At 39.9% G+C, this 25,175-nt stretch overlaps 1 protein-coding gene across 17 annotated transcripts in view; it reads left to right on the plus strand.

Annotated features, from left to right (window-relative positions):
- The window catches only part of LOC105490348 (dystrophin), a 2,266,916-nt gene that overhangs the window by 2,176,167 nt on the left and 65,574 nt on the right, over positions 1 to 25,175 (plus strand). For all 17 annotated transcript variants that reach the window (XM_071089080.1, XM_071089088.1, XM_071089087.1 and 14 more), the window contains one exon: positions 246 to 403. In XM_071089080.1, the coding sequence (XP_070945181.1) occupies positions 246 to 403 (158 nt within the window). The remainder of the gene's footprint in view (positions 1 to 245; positions 404 to 25,175) is intronic.

Genomic DNA, 25,175 nt, shown 5'->3' on the forward strand with positions numbered 1-25,175 from the left:
GCTTGTGCTTCTTGCAGTGACATAGTTTATGTAAAAGTTATCACACTTCATATATATACAGTGATCATTAACTTGATTCATAAAAATAATAAATGTCCAGATTAGCACAAATTAGAAGTAACCCCACTCTGTGGAAATATTGGCTACTCTTGAGAATTGCTACTGGAATTGAGTTGGACGTCAGTTTCTGCTGGCATCCATGGGTGCTGTGTTTTGACTGTTGCAATTTTCTTCTTCCTTTGTAGACCTTTTCAAGCAAGTGTCAAGTTCAACAGGATTTTGTGACCAGCGCAGGCTGGGTCTCCTGCTGCATGATTCTATCCAAATTCCAAGACAATTGGGTGAAGTTGCATCCTTTGGGGGCAGTAACATTGAGCCAAGTGTCCGGAGCTGCTTCCAATTTGTAAGTTTTTCACCTTCTAGGTAACATATGTATTCGTTCATATTTTAGAAATTAATTTAAAAACCCACAGAGCTTCAGTTTCTCATATTAGCTCTTCAGTAGGCAGTAGGTGTGGGATTTGGGATATTTGTAACCTCTATAGTAAGCAGCTTCTGGAACTCTAGGTTTTGGGAAAGAAGACAGTGCTGAGGAAGGAAAAGAAATCTCCATCTGCAGCAGGGACCCCACAGTTACTGAGGTGCTGGAAGGGAAGAAGTTCAGCAAGGGAGGAAATAAGTCTCTAGCCACAGAAATCCTATGTATATAAGAAAATGGCCTTTGTAGACGAGTCTCTTAGTCTCCGAGTCCTTTCTCTAATTCTGTCATTATAGCCTCCTTTCAATGGATGTTGGTAAATTGTTAGCACAGCTATCCTTTTTAAAAAAATGTCCTTTGTAGCTTTGACATTCCCCTATTATTCCAAAGTCTAGAAGTGTGTACTCTGCTAATGTCCATCACTAACTGAACACACTCTTGTCCATTCTATTTCCTATCCTGTCTCATTGCTTTTTCTCTGTCATAGTCAGTGCCCCAGAAACACCCTCTTCTTCCCAAATGCCTGAGCACTCCACTGATAGACATTCACATTGCTCTAATTTTTTTTTTCTCTGTTTTTTTTTTTTTTTTTCTTTTTTGAGATGGAGTCTCGCTCTGTCACACAGGCTGGAGTGCAGTGGTGCGATCTCTGCTCGCTGCAACCTCCACCTCCCGGGTTCAAGTGATTCTCCTGCCTCAGCCTCCTGAGTAGCTGGGATTGCAGGTGCCCACCACCACGCCCGGCTAATTTTTGTATTTTTAGTAGAGACGGGGTTTCACCAGGTTGGCCAGGCTGGTCTCAAACTCCTGACCTCAGGTGATCCACCTGCCTCGGCCTCCCAAAGTGCTCGGATTGTAGGCGTGAGCCACCACACCTGGCCTCTAATTTTTATTAGGTAAATAGTGCTACAATGAACATCCTTATCATTTAGCTTTTATCTTTGAAGCTTTCTTTATAGGATTAATTCTCAGGCGTGTGATTGCCAGACAAAAGAATACAAACCTTTTTTGTGTCCTTTCTTCAAAAGTTGTTCTAATTGTAATGCTATCAGTATTGAAGGAGTAAGATACTTTCAGTATCACATTATTCACGGTGTTCTTATTTATTTATTTATTTTTTCAAGTGCTAAGAGCTGTTTTTCTTATGTAGGGTTTCTCGATCCATTCTAATTCTATTAACAATGGCTGAGATTTACAAAATAGAACTAGCTGTAGAGCTAACTGGGTTGTATCTGAAGTCTTTGACCACAGACTAGGATGAAACTATAGAAGGCTTCCTGGGCAAAACACTGTGAATATTTAGGTGTTTAAAGCAGTTTGAGTATTTATTTAATAGTTAGTTGGACACATTTACCGGATGCACACATAATAAGTTCACGTATGTAAAGTGGGATATACTGTTTGAATTATTTTGCCACAATTATGGCAAATAGCTGTAAATGTAAAATACATGTGGAGAAATAAATATCTTTTCTTCCTCATACCCAAACCTTCCAAAATGCAGATAGATGATCAATCCAATCAATCATCAAAATGTAGACACAAGTAACTTTCATACAATGAATATTAATGACCACAAGCAATCTAGATTCATTTTGATTTTTTAAAATCCAATTATAAAACAACTTGCCATAAACATGAGTTATTTCCTAATCTTTTGGTTTTTTTGTTTTTTGTTTTTTTTTTTTTTTTTGAGACAGAGTCTCACTCTGTCACCAAGGCTGGAGTGCAATGGCGTGATCTCGGCTCGCTGCAACCTCTGCCTCCCTGGTTCAAGCGATTCTCATGCCTCAGCCTCTTGAGTAGCTGGGATTACAGGGCACCTGCCACCATGCCTGGCTAATTTTTTATAGAAACAGGGCTTCACCATGTTGGCCAGGCTGGGCTCGAACTCCTGATCTCAAGCAATCCACCTCCCAAAGTGCTGGGATTACAGGTCCTAATCATTTTTCACCTTTAGTCAAGTCTCAGTTACTTTTTCAGTTCTAGTGAAGCACACACACGTGTTCATATATAGGGATATATAAACATATGTGTGTGTATTGTGACTTGGGTTAAAGGTAAGGTTCAGTGATGGTCCCTGCTGCAAAGTAAACTAGGCTCTATTCCGGGCCCGCTGGAGCCTTTGTTTTCTGTCACCCCGAGTACTGACTCATCAGGAAGCCACCACCATCCTCACTGCAGCCTCTGGCCCTCTTGAATTTGGTTGTCAGGATAAGGGCTGGCCAAACAGAAGCTCTGCTTTGCCTGGGCTGCCCCCCTTATCAGGAGACCAACCTATTCCATTTCTGCCTTCTGCATCCTTGTGCTGGATAACCTCCTACTCCCCTAAGCCCGTGTCTCTGGTTTGGTTACATTTCTGTCTCTGTAATAACAACTCTGTATTCTCAGTATCAAAGCTTTGAATTCAATCCATCCTTGCATATTTATTGAATGCCTCCTGGTTGGCCAGTCAGTCTCCAAGCTCTTTGAAATGTGAAATGTGTTTTGTTTTGTTTTGTTTTGAGAAGGGGTTTAACTTCATCACCCAGGCTGGAGTGCAGTGGCACAATCATGGCTCATTGCAGCCTTGACCACTGGGCTCAAGTGATCCTCCCAGCTAAGCCTCCTGAGTAGCTGGGACTACAGGCATGGACCACCACGCCTGGCAATTTTTTGGTCTGTGTGTGTGTGTGTAGACAGGGTCTCTAGCCATGTTGCCTAAGCTGCTCTCAAGATCTTGTGCTCAAGCTGTCCACCCACCTCAGCCTCCCAAAATGCTGGGAGTACAGGTGTGAGCCACAGCATCCAACCTTGAAATGTTTTCTATGAGACTGGGGGGAAATCAGTCAAGATATGAATGGTGGTAACAGGTGGCTTTTGATTTTCTCTGTACTATTTTTATTTTCTGAGTTTTCTTCTTTGAACATTTATAATTAGAAAAAAAAATTAGTAAAGTGCTGCCTCTTTTTTTAGGGAAAGAAACATGTTTTGTTTGATTGCTTTCCATTGCCATCCTTACATTGTTTCCAGGCCTTCTCATCATTGCACTGGCTTCCTAGCAAGCCTCCACTCCACACTCCAGTCCTTTTCATTGGTCTTATTGCCCTCATTACTGGTTTTAGAGAAAAGCATTCACCATATGATGCCATCCTTGAAAATATCAGTATCCTTGTGTTGTCTACTGAACAAATCCTAATTTCTCTATTTAACTCTCAGACCTTTCCTAATCTGGTTTCATAACCACCCATAGTTTGCTTTCACTATCATGAAACAGCTTCTCCTTACCACTTGTACCTATTATGCTTATAAATAATATTGTTACCATTGCTCCTAACAAAACTTTGTTCACATGAATTCTCTCATTTAATCCTCACCAAGTCCTTGAGGGGAACAGAATAGTCAGGCTTTGGAGATTTTGCTTTTATTATTGTTTAAGTGGATGAATAATTTATCTGTGCCCTTAAAGTCCCTCAGCTGGTGGAAGAGTTTGATTCCTAGTCCAGTATGCCCACCGCCACATTTATCACCTCATTCCCAAATATGTAGTTTCTGATACTTCTGCTCTCCAGCTTCCCGAGGCCAAACAACAGCTACTTTTCCTGAGTCCTGGATAGAATAAGAAAAGGTATAACAAGACAGGGGACCTTGAGGGGGAGGAAGAATGAGTTTGAAGTATTGGCAAATTGAGTATTTCTAATCAGATGCTAGTAAATTCTGTATGAATGGTGAGGCTTACATTACTTAGATTTGGGGAGCCTCTCAGCTTTGTAGCAATTTGCAGTCAGGTCGAATGGATCCATTGTAAATACTTAGGAATCCACGTCCTGGCCCTGGCATGCTTTTCCTTGGCCAGGTGCACTGGCGGTCACCTTGCCTTTCATCGTGCAACGTGCATAAAAATACAATGTTTGCTGTAGGGAAAGATAACAGGAGTGAAAATGTCCTCTGCCCTTTGTTTGAAGCCTAGGACCTTGAGAATAGGGCTGGGCTGGCTCCTTCAGCAAGCTTGTGCTCAAAGGCCACTATTTCTACCAGCCTGAGGTAAACGGTAACAAAGTACTTGTTTATCCTACAAATGCATTCCTTGCATCTCAGATTTCATTTCCTTTGATTTCTTGTCGCCAACTGGAAACCTTACTTTTTTTCAAGTTGGTACAGTTAGAAAGGTACTGAATCTTCTGATTCAGACAAGGGCCCAGTATTGGCAAGAAGTTTTTCTGTGCCACACTCTCTGGATTATTTATTAAAGGTTTTCTCATATCCCCCGCCCCCACTAGCCACTTAGAAAAGGAAATCACCCATCAGGTCTAAGTGAAAAATTCTGCTTATTTAAAAATCACTATAGGTCTTCCAAGGAATTATCCATTAAGCCAGGAAATGAAGTCACATCCATGGATATGAAAAAGGAATATTCACTATAAATTTATGGCTTTGACAGTGGTATCTTTGTAGATACTAAATGAGGCAACAGGATATGTTTCCACATTAATAGCATATTGCAGTCAACACATTTACTGGGAAACTGACTCATTTTGGTAGTGATAGAAGTAAAGTTTTGCAACGAGTTTGTTTTAGAGATACAGCTGTAATTAATATATTGCCAGCTTGTTCCTATCTCATATTCCATGGAAACAGCCCTGTTGAGAGATTAGATTGATGTTTATGACCTTAGTAAGGCCAAGCCTGCCCTGGCAGTGAGTCACATAGACTGCCTGAAGGAACCTTGAGGATTATCTGCATGTCTCCTTTTTCAGATGAGGAAACAGGCCCACAGTGTCACAAGGAATCTAGTCTACATCATACAATTATATCATGTTATGGCTTCAACCAGTTCAGAGACGAGATTGAAATAACATGGTGTTAATGTGTTAATGCGATCCCTTGTATGAATTTTAGATTGTAATAGAATGAGATAGATAAATAATAAACACCCTTTCTCCAAACCACATACGTGCACACACACATCTTGATTGAAAATACTCTAATCCCAACATAGCTATTTAGTCTATCTTCAAATAAAACCAAGTATCACTTTTAGGTGGGAAAACTTTATACAGTCATGTGGTGAAGAATGACGTTTTGGTCAATGACAGGCCATATATACTATGGTGGTCCCATAAGATCAGTTTAAGAAGAGATTACAATGGAACTGAAAAATTCGTATTACTTTGTGACATCGTAGCCATTGTAACATCATAGCGCAAAGAACTATCTCACAAACCTGCACTGCCAGTCATTTAACAGGTAAAAAAGTATGTTTTAAAATTTTTTTTTTTTTTTTTTGAGACGGAGTCTTGCTCTGTCGCCCAGGCTGGGGTGCAGTGGCCGGATCTCAGCTCACTGCAAGCTCCACCTCCCGGGTTTACGCCATTCTCCTGCCTCAGCCTCCTGAGTAGCTGGGACTACAGGCGCCCGCCACCTCGCCCGGCTAGTTTTTTGTATTTTTTAGTAGAGATGGGGTTTCACCGTGTTAGCCAGGATGGTCTCGATCTCCTGACCTCGTGATCCACCCGTCTCGGCCTCCCAAAGTGCTGGGATTACAGGCTTGAGCCACCACGCCCGGCCTTAAAATATTTTATTTTTAACTATTATGGACACATAATAGTACTTAATTATGGGTTACGTGTGACATTTTGATACAAGCATACAGTGTGTGTAGGGTAACACAGTCAGAGTAATTGGGGTGTCCATCATCTCAAACATTCATCATTTCTCTGTTAGGAACATTCCAATTCCACTCTTTTAGTTATTTTGAAATATACAATAAATTATTGTTGCCATGCATGGTAGCATGCACCTGTAGCCCTAGCTCCTCAGGAGGCTAAGGTGGGAGGATCACTTGAGCCCACGAGTTCAAGGCTGTAATGCACAACAATTGCACCTGTGAATAGCCACTATACTCCAACATGGACAGCATAGTGAGACCCTATCTGTAAAAAGATAATATATTGACTACTATAGTGACTTTACTGTGCTACCAAACACTAGATCATATTTCTTCTTACCCATTATTTTTGTACCCATTAACCATCCCTTCTTTATCTCCCAATCTTCACTACTTTTCCCAGACTCTGGTAGTCATGATTTTACTCTACCTCCATGAGTTCAATTTATTTTAGTTACCATACATGAGTAAGAACATGGGATACTTGTCTTTCTGTGTGTAGCTAATCTCACTTAACATAATGTCTTCTGGTTCCATACATGTTGCTGCAAATAATGGGATTTCATTCTTTTTTATGGCTGAATAATATTCCATTATGTGTTTACAGCACATTTTCTTTATGCATTCATCCACTGATGAGCACTTAGGTTGATTCTGCATCTTGGCTATTGTGAACAATGCTGCAGTGAACATGAGAGTGCAGATATCTTTTTGTGATTTTGATTTTGTAGTATTTTCTTCTGTAAACAAGTTAAGAACTTTATTGTTTAGATAGCGTCAAGTATACCTACTTTGTATTCAATATGCTTCACCTATGAAAGCTGGAGTGTCAAAATCTTTATTTTACATCTGTTTTCTGCCTCCTGTTGTACTTAGTATTCAAAATGAATAAGTTGCTTTTCCATCTATCTTCTGAATTTCTCTATTCGTATGACAAAAATGAATACCATCTATGCACAGTTGTTGTAATAATGTAGAATGATATGAAAATGAGAATAAATTACAGTCTCAACTGTTGAGAACAAGTATTTCTCTGTGTTAGAAACATTCCAAATTCCACTCTTTTAGTTATTTTGAAATCTACAATGTATTATTGTTGCCATGCATGGTGGTGGGCCCCTGTAGTCCCAGGTACTCAGGAGACTGAGGTGGGAGGATCATTAACACATAAATGATAAAGCATTCCAGAATACCTGGAGTAGTGGCTGGCAGAGTGGTTAAGTGCATAGGCTTTGAAACCAGACTGTGCCTGGGTCCAAATCTCAGCTCTGCTATTCGCTGGTTGTGTGACTATGGACACATTTCTTAACCTTCCTGGCCCCTGAACTCTTGGAGATGATTGTGAGGATTAAATGAACCAATAGAAGCAAAGTACTTAAGAGCTGTGGTGGATACATAGAAGGTGCCCAGTGAATGTTAGCTATGATTATCTAAAGTGTATTGTGGCATGAAAATATCCTGCCAATGTTAACAATTTCTTTTATCTATAACAAAACATCATCTGTGGATTGCATTTTAGAGACTCTAGAGATTCTGTTTCTCTGCAAATGTTAAAATGTCGTTATCAGGAGACTTTTGGCTGGTTAGATTTAGACAGCATTCCCCGGGCCAATTGATTACTTTTTTTTTTTTTTTTTTTTTTGAGACAGAGTCTCACTCTATTGCCAGGCTGGAGTTCAGTGGTGCCATCTTGGATCACTGCAACCTCCGCCTCCCAGATTCAAGTGATTCTCTGCCTCAGTCTCTCAAGTAGCTGGGACTACAGGCGCATGCCACCATGCCCAGCTAATTTTTGTATTATTAATAGAGATGAGGTTTCACCATGTTGGCCAGGATGGTCTCGATCTCTTGACCTTGTGATCCGCCCACCTTGGCCTCCCAAAGTGCTGGGATTACAGGTGTGAGCCACCGTACCTGGCCAATTCCATTTTATTAATACATTTTCCATCTTGAAAGTAACTCCTAAAAACCCTACTTCTCTTAGGTTTCCTTTGGCTTTTTGTTTATTAATCAGACTGTGGGCCCTTTGGTTCCATAGACATTCTTTTTACACCCCTTTTGGACGGATGAATACTCACTAGTAACTAAGTAATTAGTAAGAGTTAATACAATTTGATATTTATAAAGAGGTGGCCTTTCCCAGAATTTAAGGTAGACCCTAATAGTCCAATCAGCCTTCCACAGAGATAGCTGGCTGCCATGAAAAGCTGAGCGATATCACCGACCTCTTACCAGGCCTGCTCATGAGTAGTTAGTTAAAATTCCTGCAATTTTCAGAAAAGACCCTTATCGGAGTATTATCAGCATTGTCTTAAGTTTAATATTGATTTCCAATTGCTATTTTTAAAAATTATAAGCTACCGTGAGTTAAGCTTTATGATGATCTGTTTAAGTGGTTTGTTTGATTAACTTCTCTATGTGGAGTAATGGTTTCTTCACCAGAAATTTGAAGATATGTTTGTGTTGTAGTTGAAACCTGTTTTATTCATACAGTTATTGCTAAGGAAAAGCATATGTCATTTTGTTTTCCATCTTCGTCCTTCTAAAGTAGCACTTTATTGTTATGACCAAATCTTCCTTTCTTCCTCTCACTCTGTCTTTTCCTTCCTGCCTGCCTGTCTTCCTTTCCTTTCCTTTTCTTTCTCTTTCTTCTTTCTTTTCTCTTTTCCCTCCCCTTCCCTTCCCTCCCCTCCCCTCCCCTCCCCTCCCCTCCCCTTCCCTCCCCTTCCCTCCCCTTCCCTTCCCTCCCCTCCTCTCCCCTCCCCTCCTCTCCCCTCCCCCCTAAAATTCCCCCATGCTTTCTTATAATCTCACTAAGTCCCACAGCTCTGTTTTCTGTTCCTTTAATTTTGCCTTTTCCTGAACTGGATTTTAAAGGATTGTAGGAGGCAGTGGTGGAAGAGGTAACTTTATATCTTGTTCTTTTACATAATGTGTCCTGAACCACACTTGGGAAAGTATATTCCATGGTACCTATAGACAGATATATGTGCTTTACCATGTATATGTGAAACTTTTCTAATTTAACTTTCCTGTTAAATTAGAACTCTGTAGCATAAAATAATACTGTTGAGTATACTTAGGGATTTGCATAGATTTGAAATTGTGCGTATGTTCCCTGGGGCCATGGTGTTAATTGGTTTATTAGTCAGGTGGAGTGGAGAGCCTGAGGTCAGGACAGTTGTCCTTGAACATGGAAATGAAGAGTGGATAATCACCATGTGTTATTGTTTGGGCTGATTTTATCTTTAATGGGTGATTCAGAGTCCTGATTAATATTTAGAGCAGTGACTGCTGGCCTCCTACCTGCTCATTATCTTCAGAACTTTAAATAAAATACTCGATTTCTACCCAAGACGGTAGTTATGGGAAGCCTTTTGCTTCTTCTTGTCGCACAAAGACAACTCTTGACCTCTCAATCCTTACTTTAAACAAGAAAAAATTCTGTACATGTGGGGACTCTTAAACTCATTTTCATGGCTGGAGATTCACATTTAGGGATCTAGGAAAAGCACATCTAGGCAGAGTAGATGAGGAGATGCTTTAAGAACCATGACAAGGACAGGAAGGAAATCAATTTTGCGTTAGGTTTGTATTTTTAGAGAAAACGAATCCTGGGGAACTTTTCACACTCATTACTATTGACATTAATACCATTGCCCTGTCCCTTTCACAGTTACTAAAATCACTCTTACCCACCCTCCTGCCTTGCCCACAACCCCTTCCCGTGAAGGAGTGACTTGGGAGAAATAATGGTTTCCAACAAATGTTTTATTTTGGAAACGTTTCAAGCACAAAGAAGAATTGAAAGGATAGTCTAAGGAACACTCATCTGTATCAGACATCTGTACAATCCATGGTTGCTTTTTGCTCTACTTACCTCTTCTACCCTCTCAGCTCTGTTTATGTATGTGTCTGTCTGTGTACATATACACACAAACACATTTTCCCCCATGCCATTTAAAAGTAAAGGAGCATCACAACATGAAACCCTTAACACTTCCCCATACACCATTTTCTTTTTTTTTTTTCTTTTACTAATGATTATTTTTTTTAATTTATTTATTATTATTATACTTTAAGTTGTAGGGTACATGTGCATAACGTGCAGGTTTGTTACATATGTATACTTGTGCCATGTTGGTGTGCTGCACCCCTCAACTCGTCATTTACATCAGGTATAACTCCCAATGCAATCCCTCCCCCCTGCCCCCTCCCCATGATAGGCCCCTGTGTGTGATGTTCCCCTTCCTGAGTCCAAGTGATCTCATTCTTCAGTTCCCACCTATGAGTGAGAACATGCGGTGTTTGGTTTTCTGTTCTTGTGATAGTTTGCTAAGAATGATGGTTTCCAGCTGCATCCATGTCCCTACAAAGGACACAAACTCATCCTTTTTGATGGCTGCATAGTATTCCATGGTGTATATGTGCCACATTTTCTTAATCCAATCTGTCACTGATGGACATTTGGGTTGATTCCAAGTCTTTGCTATTGTGAATAGTGCTGCAATAAACATACGTGTGTATGTGTCTTTATAGCAGCATAATTTATAATCCTTTGGGTATATACCCAGTAATGGGATGGCTGGGTCATATGGTACATCTAGTTCTAGATCCTTGAGGAATCGCCATACTGTTTTCCATAATGGTTGAACTAGTTTACAATCCCACCAACAGTGTAAAAGTGTTCCTATTTCTCCACATCCTCTCCAGCACCTGTTGTTTCCTGACTTTTTAATGATTGCCATTCTAACTGGTGTGAGATGGTATCTCATTGTGGTTTGATTTGGATTTCTCTGATGGCCAGTGATGATGAGCATTTTTTCATGTGTCTGTTGGCTGTATGAATGTCTTCTTTTGAGAAATGTCTGTTCATATCCTTTGCCCACTTTTGGATGGGGTTGTTTTTTTCTTGTAAATTTGTTTGAGTTCTTTGTAGGTTCTGGATATTAGCCCTTTGTCAGATGAGTAGATTGCAAACATTTTCTCCCATTCTGTAGGTTGCCTGTTCACTCTGATGGTAGTTTCTTTTGCTGTGCAGAAGCTCTTTAGTTTAATGAGATCCCATTTGTCAATTTTGGCTTTTGCTGCCGTTGCTTTTGGTGTTTTAGACATGAAGTCTTTGCCCATGCCTATGTCCTGAATGGTACTACCTAGGTTTTCCTCTAGGATTTTTATGGTACTAGGTCTAACATTTAAGTCTCTAATCCATCTTGAATTAATTTTCGTATAAGGAGTAAGGAAAGGATCCAGTTTCAGCTTTCTACTTATGGCTAGCCAATTTTCCCAGCACCATTTATTAAATAGGGAATCCTTTCCCCATTTCTTGTTTCTCTCAGGTTTGTCAAAGATCAGATGGCTGTAGATGTGTGGTATTATTTCTGAGGACTCTGTTCTGTTCCATTGGTCTATATCTCTGTTTTGGTACCAGTACCATGCTGTTTTGGTTACTGTAGCCTTGTAGTATAGTTTGAAGTCAGGTAGCGTGATGCCTCCAGCTTTGTTCTTTTGACTTAGGATTGTCTTGGAGATGCGGGCTCTTTTTTGGTTCCATATGAACTTTAAAGCAGTTTTTTTCAATTCTGTGAAGAAACTCATTGGTAGCTTGATGGGGATGGCATTGAATCTATAAATTACCTTGGGCAGTATGGCCATTTTCACGATATTGATTCTTCCTATCCATGAGCATGGTATGTTCTTCCATTTGTTTGTGTCCTCTTTGATTTCACTGAGCAGTGGTTTGTAGTTCTCCTTGAAGAGGTCCTTTACATCCCTTGTAAGTTGGATTCCTAGGTATTTGATTCTCTTTGAAGCAATTGTGAATGGAAGTTCATTCCTGATTTGGCTCTCTGTTTGTCTGTTACTGGTGTATAAGAATGCTTGTGATTTTTGCACATTAATTTTGTATCCTGAGACTTTGCTGAAGTTGCTTATCAGCTTAAGGAGATTTTGGGCTGAGACAATGGGGTTTTCTAAATATACAATCATGTCATCTGCAAACAGGGACAGTTTGACTTCTTCTTTTCCTAACTGAATACCCTTGATTTCTTTCTCTTGCCTAATTGCCCTAGCCAGAACTTCCAACACTATGTTGAATAGGAGTGGTGAGAGAGGGCATCCCTGTCTTGTGCCAGTTTTCAAAGGGAATTTTTCCAGTTTTTGCCCATTCAGTATGATATTGGCTGTGGGTTTGTCATAGATAGCTCTTATTATTTTGAGGTATGTTCCATCAATACCGAATTTATTGAGCGTTTTTAGCATGAAGGGCTGTTGAATTTTGTCAAAAGCCTTTTCTGCATCTATTGAGATAATCATGTGGTTCTTGTCTTTGGTTCTGTTTATATGCTGGATTATGTTTATTGATTTGCGAATGTTGAACCAGCCTTGCATCCCAGGGATGAAGCCCACTTGATCATGGTGGATAAGCTTTTTGATGTGTTGCTGAATCCGGTTTGCCAGTATTTTATTGAGGATTTTTGCATCGATGTTCATCAGGGATATTGGTCTAAAATTCTCTTTTTTTGTTGTGTCTCTGCCAGGCTTTGGTATCAGGATGATGTTGGCCTCATAAAATGAGTTAGGGAGGATTCCCTCTTTTTCTATTGATTGGAATAGTTTCAGAAGGAATGGTACCAACTCCTCCTTGTACCTCTGGTAGAATTCAGCTGTGAATCCATCTGGTCCTGGACTTTTTTTGGTTGGTAGGCTATTAATTATTGCCTCAATTTCAGAGCCTGCTATTGGTCTATTCAGGGATTCAACTTCTTCCTGGTTTAGTCTTGGAAGAGTGTAAGTGTCCAGGAAATTATCCATTTCTTCTAGATTTTCCAGTTTATTTGCGTAGAGGTGTTTATAGTATTCTCTGATGGTAGTTTGTATTTCTGTGGGGTCGGTGGTGATATCCCCTTTATCATTTTTAATTGCGTCGATTTGATTCTTCTCTCTTTTCTTCTTTATTAGTCTGGCTAGTGGTCTGTCAATTTTGTTGATCTTTTCAAAAAACCAACTCCTGGATTCATTGATTTTTTGGAGAGTTTTTTGTGTCTCTATCTCCTTCAGTTCTGCTCTGATCTTAGTTATTTCTTGCCTTCTGCTAGCTTTCGAATGTGTTTGCTCTTGCTTCTCTAGTTCTTTTAATTGCGATGTTAGAGTGTCAATTTTAGATCTTTCCTGCTTTCTCTTGTGGGCATTTAGTGCTATAAATTTCCCTCTACACACTGCTTTAAATGTGTCCCAGAGATTCTGGTATGTTGTGTCTTTGTTCTCATTGGTTTCAAAGAACATCTTTATTTCTGCCTTCATTTCGTTATGTACCCAGTAGTCATTCAGGAGCAGGTTGTTCAGTTTCCATGTAGTTGAGCGGTTTTGGTTGAGTTTCTTAGTCCTGAGTTCTAGTTTGATTGCACTGTGGTCTGAGAGACAGTTTGTTATAATTTCTGTTCTTGTACATTTGCTGAGGAGTGCTTTACTTCCAATTACGTGGTCGATTTTGGAGTAAGTTCGATGTGGTGCTGAGAAGAATGTATATTCTGTTGATTTGGGGTGGAGAGTTCTATAGATGTCTATTAGGTCTGCTTGCTGCAGAGATGAGTTCAATTCCTGGATATCCTTGTTAACTTTCTGTCTCGTTGATCTGTCTAATGTTGACAGTGGAGTGTTGAAGTCTCCCATTATTATTGTATGGGAGTCTAAGTCTCTTTGTAAGTCTCTAAGGACTTGCTTGATGAATCTGGGTGCTCCTGTATTGGGTGCATATATATTTAGGATAGTTAGCTCTTCCTGTTGAATTGATCCCTTTACCATTATGTAATGGCCTTCTTTGTCTCTTTTGATCTTTGATGGTTTAAAGTCTGTTTTATCAGAGACTAGTATTGCAACCCCCGCTTTTTTTTGGTCTCCATTTGCTTGGTAAATCTTCCTCCATCCCTTTATTTTGAGCCTATGTATGTCTCTGCGTGTGAGATGGGTCTCCTGAATACAGCAGACTGATGGGTCTTGACTCTTGATCCAGTTTGCCAGTCTGTGTCTTTTAATTGGAGCATTTAGTCCATTTACATTTAAGGTTAAGATTGTTATGTGTGAACTTGAGCCTGCCATTATGATATTAACTGGTTATTTTGCTCGTTAGTTGATGCAGTTTCTTCCTAGCCTCGATGGTCTTTACATTTTGGCATGTTTTTGCAATGGCTGGTACCGGTTGTTCCTTTCCATGTTTAGTGCTTCCTTCAGGGTCTCTTGTAAGGCAGGCCTAGTGGTGACAAAATCTCTAAGCATTTGCTTATCTGTAAAGGATTTTATTTCTCCTTCACTTATGAAACTTAGTTTGGCTGGATATGAAATTCTGGGTTGAAAATTCTTTTCTTTAAGAATGTTGAATATTGGCCCCCACTCTCTTCTGGCTTGGAGAGTTTCTGCCGAGAGATCTGCTGTTAGTCTGATGGGCTTCCCTTTGTGGGTAACCCGACCTTTCTCTCTGGCTGCCCTTAAGATTTTTTCCTTCATTTCAACTTTGGTGAATCTGGCAATTATGTGTCTTGGAGTTGCTCTTCTCGATGAGTATCTTTGTGGCGTTCTCTGTATTTCCTGGATTTGAATGTTGGCCTGCCCTACTAGGTTGGGGAAGTTCTCCTGGATGATATCCTGAAGAGTGTTTTCCAACTTGGTTCCATTTTCCCCCTCACTTTCAGGCACCCCAATCAGACGTAGATTTGGTCTTTTTACATAATCCCATACTTCTTGCAGGCTTTGTTCATTTCTTTTTCTTCTTTTTTCTTTTGGTTTCTCTTCTCGCTTCATTTCATTCATTTGATCCTCAATCGCAGATACTCTTTCTTCCAGTTGATCGAGTCGGTTAGTGAAGCTTGTGCATTTGTCACGTATTTCTTGTGTCATGGTTTTCATCTCTTTCATTTCGTTTAGGACCTTCTCTGCATTAATTACTCTAGCCATCAATTCTTCCACTTTTTTTTCAAGATTTTTAGTTTCTTTGCGCTGGGTACGTAATTCCTCCTTTAGCTCTGAGAAATTTGATGGACTGAAGCCTTCTTCTCTCATCTCGTCAAAGTCATTCTCCGTCCAGCTTTGATCCGTTGCTGGCGATGAGCTGCGCTCCTTTGCCGGGGGAGATGCGCTCTTATTTTTTGAATTTCCAGCTTTTCTGCCCTGCTTTTTCCCCATCTTTGTGGTTTTATCTGCCTCTGGTCTTTGATGATGGTGATGTACTGATGGGGTTTTGGTGTAGGTGTCCTTCCTGTTTGATAGTTTTCCTTCTAACAGTCAGGACCCTCAGCTGTAGGTCTGTTGGAGATTGCTTGAGGTCCACTCCAGACCCTTTTTGCCTGGGTATCAGCAGCAGAGGCTGCAGAAGATAGAATATTTCTGAACAGCGAGTGTACCTGTCTGATTCTTGCTTTGGAAGCTTCCTCTCAGGGGTGTACTCCACCCTGTGAGGTGTGGGGTGTCAGACTGCCCCTAGTGGGGGATGTCTCCCAGTTAGGCTACTCAGGGGTCAGGGACCCACTTGAGCAGGGAGTCTGTCCCTTCTCAGATCTCAACCTCCGTGTTGGGAGATCCACTGCTCTCTTCAAAGCTGTCAGACAGAGTCGTTGGCGTCTGCAGAGGTTTCGGCTGCATTTGTTATTGCCCTGTCCCCAGAGGTGGAGTCTACAGAGACAGGCAGGTTTCCTTGAGCTGCTGTGAGCTCCACCCAGTTGGAGCTTCCCAGTGGCTTTGTTTACCTACTTAAGCCTCAACAATGGCGGGCGCCCCTCCCCCAGCCTCGCTGCTGCCTTGCTGGTAGATCACAGACTGCTGTGCTAGCAATGAGGGAGTCTCCGTGGGCGTGGGACCCTCCCGGCCAGGTGTGGGGCAGAAATCACCGGTCTTCTGTGTCGCTGGCGCTGGGAGTTGGAGACTGGAGCTGTTCCTATTCGGCCATCTTGCTCCGCCCGCCCCCCCCATACACCATTTTCTTAAAGGACATTCTCTAACATAACTGCAGTGCTATCATTACACACAAATTTAACAGCAATCCAGTAATACCATCTGGTATGCAGTCCACACTGAAATTTCCCTAGTGCCCCAGAATTATTCCTTATAGCCACTGTTTTCTTCCAGCATCTAGTCAAGGTTTTTGTCTGTCATGTCTCTGTACCTTCATTTAGTTTTGAACAGTCTCCCAGCATTTTTTTTTTCCTTTAATGACACTGACTTTTTAAGTGGGGGACAGAGTCTCACTGTGTCACCCAGGCTGGAGTGCGGTGGCGCGATCTCAGCTCACTGCAACCTCTGCCTCCCGAGTTCAAGCGACTCTCCACCTCAGCCTCACAAGTAGCTGTGATTACAGGCAGGCACCACCACACCCAGCTAATTTTTGTATTTTTAGTAGAGAAGGAGTTTCACCATGTTGGCCAGGCTGGTCTTGAACTCCTGACCTCAGGCGATCCACCTGCCTTAGCCTCCCAAAGTACTGGGGTTACAGGTATGAGCCACCACGCCAGGCTGATGTTGACATTTTTTAAGAGTTCAGGCCAGTTTTCTTGAAGAATATCGCATACTCTGGGCTTTTCTGATGGTTCCCTTGTGATTCAATTAATGTTAACATTTTTTGGCCAAAAGACGATAAGATGATGCTCTGTACCTACCACTGTATCACAATGTGGAGGGACAAAATAACATTTTGTTCCTATTGGTATCACTAAGAAGGTTAAGGTGGTGTCTGCCAGATACTTTCCTTGTAAAATATCCTTTTCCCTTTGTAATTAGAAAGTAATTTTTGGATATTTTGACATATTATAATATCCATTCCTTAACCTTTCACTCTATGGTTTTAGCATTTATTGATGATCCGTGTCTAATTCAGTTATTATATTGGTGGTTGCATAATAGTGGTTTCCTAATTCTACCATTCTTTCTGCATGTGTTAGACCATTTTCTTATGTAAAGAAGAGCTTCTACCTCTCCCCCGTGTATTCATGAATATCACTGTGGACATCCAAGGTGGTTCTGAGTGTACAAAGAATGATATCTCTCTTTACTGAACTGCCATTGGATACTATTTTTGTCTTGGAATCGTTTAAAATGGCAGTGTATAGAATGGAAAGTCCTTTCTCCAGAGAGCAACATAAACATATATCTAATAAATATATTTCCATATTAGCCAACTGTTTTATGGGAACAACACATTGACATAATTAAAACGTGTAACATGAAAACTGTGCTGATTTGAGAAGCTCATAGAGTTTTGTTTCTTTTTTTCTTTTTTGCCACTTCAATATATATGGACCTGCACCTGTCAGTCCAGGTAGCTCATATGTGCTGTAGCATCTAATGGTATGAGGGATGTGTAATGCTGAAAAGAAGGGGGAAAGGAGGTGTTCAGACGAGATATAAGTATGCATTTATCAGTGTTGTGGGGTATTCACTTGCACCTTCCATTGGCTCTCGCAGCCATGTTATTGGCATATAATTCAGTTGAAGATTTAGTACCTGGACATTTTCCTAAGTGGGTCTTGCTTACTTAGCTCAGACTCAAGTACTTTCAAACAAATTAAAGATTCGGAAGATTTTGGGGATCACCCTGCTTTTTCCCATAGGAAATCACTTTTGTCCTGTCTTTTTAAGACTATTTTAAGCATATATATTTCAGTATTAAAATCATAGATAATCTTAAGCTGTTTCCTTAACCTCTTTGGGCCTTTTCTTATCTGTAACATAAAGTTAAAACAGGTTATCTCAAAAGTTACTTATACCTAAGTTTCTTTGATTCTATGCTAAATGTTATAAAGGCAGAAAGGGAAATGGAAGTGGATTATTGTACTTATTTCAAAGCTTGGCCATGATCAGCAAAGTCTTACCTGATCTTCTGGGTAACAACTCTTGTAACAGAGCTATAAGATATAGAAAACAGTGTTGTAGTACATAGAGTGTGGCATGTCACATGAGACCAACTGTTCTCTGAATAGAAACACACACTAAGAGCAAGACGTGAAAAACCATTGCATAGAACCTCATATAAATGATCCCTTGTGTCCCTACACTGTAGTTTCCTCAGTAACTCAAAGGTAAAACGCAAGTATCTTGTGTCTAAGAGGATCAAAATGTCACCTTCCTTCTGTTTTATTTGTTACTTGCGGGTTTTGTATAGTTTTATAGAGTTTTTTTATATCACTCATTTGATTTTCATAAAAATTGGGATTGTTTGGAAGAAGAGTCATTAATATTCTTTACAACTTGTTCTTGTTCCTCCTTTTATGTTCTTTGCTGGTGCAGACTTCTCTCTTATGTAAAATATTCCACTGATGCCCTTGGTAGATTTCGAGGTTGTTAAAGAAATTGTAATAACAGATCAGGGAACAGTCAGGGACTGCCTGTCCTATACTGTCTGACCCTGACTAACCATTTTCCTTGTAGTTATAAATCTTTGTGTACAGACTGTAATTCAAAAAACAGTTTTTATCAATTTAAATTCAGCAAATCTTTCCAAATGCTAAGGCTTTTTATAACAAGGGACAGAAAAGTTGAGTTGTCAGCTATTGATGCCATTACCTATTAACAATGCCAATGACATTGAAATGATTTTTTGGATTTATGAAGGGAACATTTTACTAATGAAAATAGCAAATGAAAATGGCCACTGTATTAGTCCATTTTCATGCTGCTGATAAAGACATACCTGACACTGGGCAATTTACAAAAGACAGAGGGTTACTGGACTTACAGTTCCACATGGCTGGGGAGGTCTCACAATCATGGCAGAAGGCAAGGAGGAGCAAGTCACAACTTACGTGGATGGCAGCAGGCAAAAAAAGAGCTTGTGCAGAGAAACTCCCGTTTTTAAAACCATCAGATAGCGTGAGACTCATTCACTATCACGAGAACAGCGCAGGAAAGACCAACCCCCATAAGTCAATCACCTCCCACCAGGCTCCTCCCATGACATGTGGGAATCGTGGGAGTCATAATTCAAGATGAGATTTGGGTGGGGACACAGCCAAACCATATGAGCCACAAAGGAGAGATTACCCTTTTTAAAAATCTGTGGTTTGCCCACAATGTTTTCCATAAATAAAAATGTTTAGAAATTCTATTTATGGATATGTAGGTATTTAATATTTGTATATTTAGTTCTTATTTTTTCTCTAAATGGTTATGACCTCTACTAAGTAAAATCAAAACACACACACACATGTATACACACACATACAGACCTGCTTTACCTTGCTTGGGATCATTATTTCCCATGATGAAATAAATAAATTTCTGCAACTGTTTATCCTGGAATACACTGCATAGAGTTGTCAGTTTGAGAAGCAACTTGATTTCAAATCTGAGTCTAGAATTTTAGCATGTTTCCTTGTGACTTCTAGTTTGGGGCTTTTAATTTCCTTTTTGTTCTCTCTACCCTCAGTTTATGAAACAGTGTGGCATTTTGGCAGTTGAATAGGCCCATCATAGCCTCCCAATTTCTGTGTTGTAGAGGATAGTTGCCGGCTTATTAAATGCCCTGCAGGACTCTCAGGGAAGTCTGTGTTTAGTGAATAGTGATGAGTCAATGTTGATTTCTTAGTTTTGACAAATGAACCATATGGTTATGTAAGATGTTAACATTGGGGCAGGGTTTCTCAACCTTGGTGCTACTGATGCTTTGGCCTGAATCATTCTAGTTTTTTGTTGTGGGAAGCTGCTCTGTGTACTGCTGTTTAGCAGAATCCTGGCCTCTATCTACTAAATGCTAGTAGCACCACCTCAACGCACCCCCTCACCCCCCGCCAGTTGTGACAACCAAAAATGTCTCCCTGTCTCCCGTAAAAGATAGCAGGATGAAATCACTTTTTGTCAGTCCCAAACTAACTAGAACCAGGAGAGAATGAAAGGAGGAGCGTTCATGGTTACATGCCTGAGATAAAGACTGTCTCAAGGACTTTCTAAAGTCGCCCCACAAGAAATTCCTTTGTTAGGACTGCAGCAGTGCACATAAGATGCTCTCAAAAGAACATCTGCCCAGTAATGGCATCTCCACTAATAAACTGACACCAGTTCTGGCGTTGAGCATCTGAAACCAATGAACTATGTTTCCAAGCAGCTTATGTAAACTTCTGCTTTTACCAATAAAAGTTTCCCTCTGTCGTCTCCTCTTCAAATGCATCTTGGGTTGTAATCCTCATTTCTAAATCAGAAATAAATTCAACATATTTGGAGATGTTTTTCTCTGATGTTTTTGGTTGACACTCCAAACATTGTTATATTTCCTCTGGGGTATGGCATCATTTCCGGTTGAGAACCACTGACCTAGAGAAAAGCTATCTGCCTGTGCAGTTCTTTTCAAGGGTCCCAAGTGTGAATTTTGTGTATACCTATATTTTAAGCCAGATCATTCTACACGTACCTTCTAAGTCCAGATGAAGTCTGTTAGCCTTTTATGTGTGATACCATCACAGAGAAACCAACACAAGGACATTTACTTTAATCTATAAAGTAAATTTTGGACAGTTTGAGAAAGTAACTTATTTTGTCTTCTACTCTTTACAAAATCTTTATAAGTTTATGTTTTTGCTCTTCAGGATGACTAGGCAGGTTTTTAAAATTCTGACTTCATACAGATTTTATAATCTTCCTTTTATTTCTTGTGATCACATTGCAGCCGAATTCCCACCCACTGTTCAATTCAGCAGATTTTAACAGAGTCCAGAAGTATAGTTCCTGTCTTTAATTAATCTGCAATTTGGAAAGAAATTAATGAGGTCTCGTTATGTATTGTTTCCAGGATGGTAGTTTCTTGTTATCTGAGAATTACTGGGCACAGTCTCTTGCCTAATGTTTACTTCTCTATATAGAGTTGACCCTTGAAAACTACAGGTTTGAACTGTGTGGGTCCACTTATGTGTGGGTCCACTTATAACTGGATTGTTTTCGACCAAATGCGTATCAAAAATACAGTATTCAAGAGATGCGAAACCTGCGGATATGGGTTCAGCTGGGCCTACTGTGGGACTTCAGTATGCATGGATTTTGCTGTATCTCAAGAGTCCCGTGGGAGTGGGGCTGCGGGGGACCAGGACGCAACCCCTAGCATATACTGAGGGACAACTGTACTAATTACTGTAGTTTATTAACTATTCACATGGTTTTCACAAACCTCACAATTGAAATGTCAATTGCCTTCTCTTAAAAATACAACGTATATGTTTATGGTAGCTGGGATTCAGGGCTTGCTGAGAAATACTTAATTGCATTTCTTCTGTAGCCATGAATTAGTGTTATTACCTTGAGAGAAAAATGAGTATTCAGGTGGACCTCCTGGCAGCCAGTTAGCCCTTCAGTGTCCAAGGATTTATGGAAAGCACAACATCAAAGAAATCCAAAAGTTACTCGGAACCCTGGCAACTCTCCTACCTCCACACTTGCCATGTAATGCCCTTTGAACTTATTATATTGATAGTTAGATCCCTTTGCTAGAAATTCCAGATATTGAGAATTCTTTAACTGTCTTTATACTTTGTTATATTTGTATAAAGGTGACATTTGTATGAAGCCACCCTCCAATGTGTTGTAACAGAGCAATAGTAATGACAACTGATTCCTTCCCCCAGCCTTTATGTTATGGATAGTTGCTGACAGGTGAAGACCAACAGAAAAAGAGGAGAAACCCAACATAATTCCAAACTGTGACTGTCACAATGGAAGGAGCTGTGATAGCTTTGCTTTTTGTGTGTGCATGACATAGAAGGGGAAAATGGAGTTACTGCCAAAACAACAGCAAAAGCAAAACAAAACAAAGCCAACAAACAAAACAAAACCCAGGGCTAAATGACCTTTCCAAGAGATTTTGCTAGGATGGCTTGAAACTGGTGTTTAGGGATGAGGACAGGGTCACCCTTGATACTGAGAGGGAAATATATCTGATACTTTTATGTATCTCAACAAATAATGGTACTTACAAAGATTATCTCAGTCCAATGAATGCCATCATACTTATCTTTTGACCTTAATAACTTCCTGCTATTCCAGTCTATCCCTAAATATTTTTTTCTAGAATGATCGAAATGTAATTTTAGCTGGGTTTAATTCTAGTTCTGTTAGGTCTTTACAGAAGCTTGCCTGGTTTTTAATTCTTTCCTTCTTTATCGCCAGACAAAAGGAGAGGCAATATACCACTAGGATATAGAATAGTTTGTCATAAAAATGAAAGATTGAAACAGAGTGAGAATGTGAATCCCCATACCTTGTCTTCAGTGCTGTCAGTTGGCATAGGTGAGCAGTTTTAAAAGAGCCAAAATAATGGATCTTGCATCTTAGGGGCTAGACAGAAATTTCAGAATGTTCAACATTTAAGCACAGAAGAATCTATAGTATTCTGAAAGAGTAGAAGAACATTCTACAGCCTCCCTTGGTAATTCACACTAATGCTTTAACAACTTTCAGCATCAGGAAATTCTTCCGTATGAGCTACAGCCTAAATTCTTCATGCTGCTTACGTCTGTTTCTTCTTGTTCTGTCCTCAGTGGAGAGATTGAACAGCTGGTCACAGGCCCCTATGTGAGAGCCATTCACGTAATTGAAAACTGTTATTAAATCGCCCCTTCAGCAGTCACTCTTTCTTGCGTGTTTTCTCTCTCTCTCTCTCTCTCTCTCTCTCTCACTCTCTCACTCTCTCTCTCTCTCTCTCTCTCTCTCATTCTCAGAATCTGGGACGATTCCAGAGCTGATTAACATGTTTCTTTACTGATGACCTTCTCAGCTTTTAATATGTTCACGTGTACTAAGAATTTTAAGAGGCAGATATAATGTGCAGTATTTCTTTAATTAATTTGACCTTCTCATGAAGCATTTTGCTGGACGATTGATCTGCTGGACATACAGGGAAACACTGACTCAGAGATTTTAGTTGAGTAGGAACCCTATGTGAGCCTACAGTACAGAACAAAAGAAAGTAATCCAGTTACACTGTCCGGAGAAATAGAGGTACATTCTCAGCAATTATATTTGAAGAATAGTTTTCTAAATGACAATGGCAAACTAAGCCGTGTCATATGAAGAAGAAATAAAAAGAATAGGAATGAAGAGGCATAGACAGACAAGACAGCTCTGGTAAAATATTTAAAGAGCTGTTCAAAGACAAGAACTTCTGGGTTGCTGGTCAGATGGATAATAAAAATGACAATAACAATAGCAAACATGATTCTTGCTATGTCTCAGACACAGTTCCAATTGCCTTTCATTTGTTGACTCACGTAATCGTAAAATAACTCTATGAGGTAGGCACTATTAATATTTCCACTTTGTAGCAGAGACAAATTAAGACAGAGAGATAAAGTTATTTTCCTAAGGTCACACAGCCAGTGAGTGGTGAAGCTGAGATCTGAACTCCAGTGGTTTCACTCTGGAACTTCTACTCCTATATGCTGTGCTGATGGATTTCAGCTCAATGTGATGAAGCACTTTTGACAGGGTTATCTGGACATAGGTGTTCAAGATCACCTTCTAAGGATGTTTCCTAGCTCCCTCACATGGGTGGTGTAGTGGCTGTAAGCACACACTGGCATGGGTAAGAGTTTGGATTCAATGAATGCTGAGTTTGGACTCAAATGAAACTTGAAAGTCTTACAGCTCTGTGGTGCCATGCCAAAAGGATGAATTGACCTGCATGATCTTTTTCATCTTTAGATTCCATAATTCTTTATAAACATTCTTTTCCCCACAAAGTACCTCTGCAATGGAACTCTACACAGAGAAAAGTGCTCAGCAACAACTTTTTAAAATTTAACTTTTAAGTTCAGGGGTACATGTCTAGGTTTCTTATGAGGTAAACTTGTGTCATGGGGGTTTGTTGTACAGATTATTTTGTCACCCAAGCCAAGTACCCATTAGTTATTTTCCTGATCCTCTCCCTCCTCCCACCCTCCATCCTCTGATAAGCCACAGTGTGTGTTTTTCCCCTCTATCTGCCCATGTGTTCTCATCATTTAATTCCCACTTATAAGGGAAAACATATAATACTTGGTTTTCTGTTCCTGCATTAGTTTGCTAAGGATAATGGCCTCCAGCGCCATCCATGTTCCTGCAAAGAACATGTTCTCATTCTTTTTCTGGCTCCATAGTATTCCAGGGTGTACAGGTACCACATTTTCTTTATCCAGTCTACCACTGGTGGGCATTTAGGTTGATTCTAGGTCTTTGGTAAACAGTAGCATTTGATCAGAAGTTTGAACTGATATGATTTTGCAGCTAGGAAATCCAAAGTTAAACAGTTTATTATAGTGTTGCTAAATTTAGAATTAGGGGTAATGACTGGAGTACTGTTGAGGTGATCGGTGTTATAAACCAAATGACCTGTCAGTCTAAACCCTCTTGCCTTTCTATCTGAAATGTGGATATGTCCTTTATCAGCAAATCACATTACAAGAGAAGCAACTTGGGTTTGCAGCTTAAATACCCATTACTTGTGTGATACTAAGTATCCCCATGTCATATATTCAACTGAAATTGGCTGTGGAATAAGTAATGCTTCTTGGTTCTTGGCAAAAGCAAATGAAAATCATCTCTGGAGAAAGCACTTTTATTCTAGGCTCAAACTTTTATTTATCTCTAGAAAATATTTGTAAGGTCAATTTAGTACGTAGTAAAAAACATTTAGCACACAAGAAATCAAGGTGGAAAAAGAAAGAAATCAAGGTGAATGAGAACCAGAAGAAATAGCAAACCGTAGAAGCAGACCTACAATAACATCATATTCCAGAATTATTAGATTATTTTTTAAAATTATGTTTATACAGTTAGAAAAAAAAAACAACATTGAAAAATATCTGCAGGGAACCACAAACTTGAGAAGTTACCTTAAAAATGACCAAGTAGTATTTCTAGATATCAAAAGTACAGTAATCAAAATTTAAACCTTTATGGGTTTACAGCAGACTGGCAAGAGAAATGGATACCCAGACAGTAAGGCAGAAGGAATTAGAAAGAATGAAGCAAATAAGGATGTTTTAAAAAGATGTGGGGCAGACGGGGGAAACTAGGGAAGGCCTGTTCAGAGAAATATAGATTGAAGAA

This window comes from Macaca nemestrina, chromosome X (assembly GCF_043159975.1).
Source record: "Macaca nemestrina isolate mMacNem1 chromosome X, mMacNem.hap1, whole genome shotgun sequence".
Lineage (NCBI taxonomy): Eukaryota > Metazoa > Chordata > Mammalia > Primates > Cercopithecidae > Macaca > Macaca nemestrina.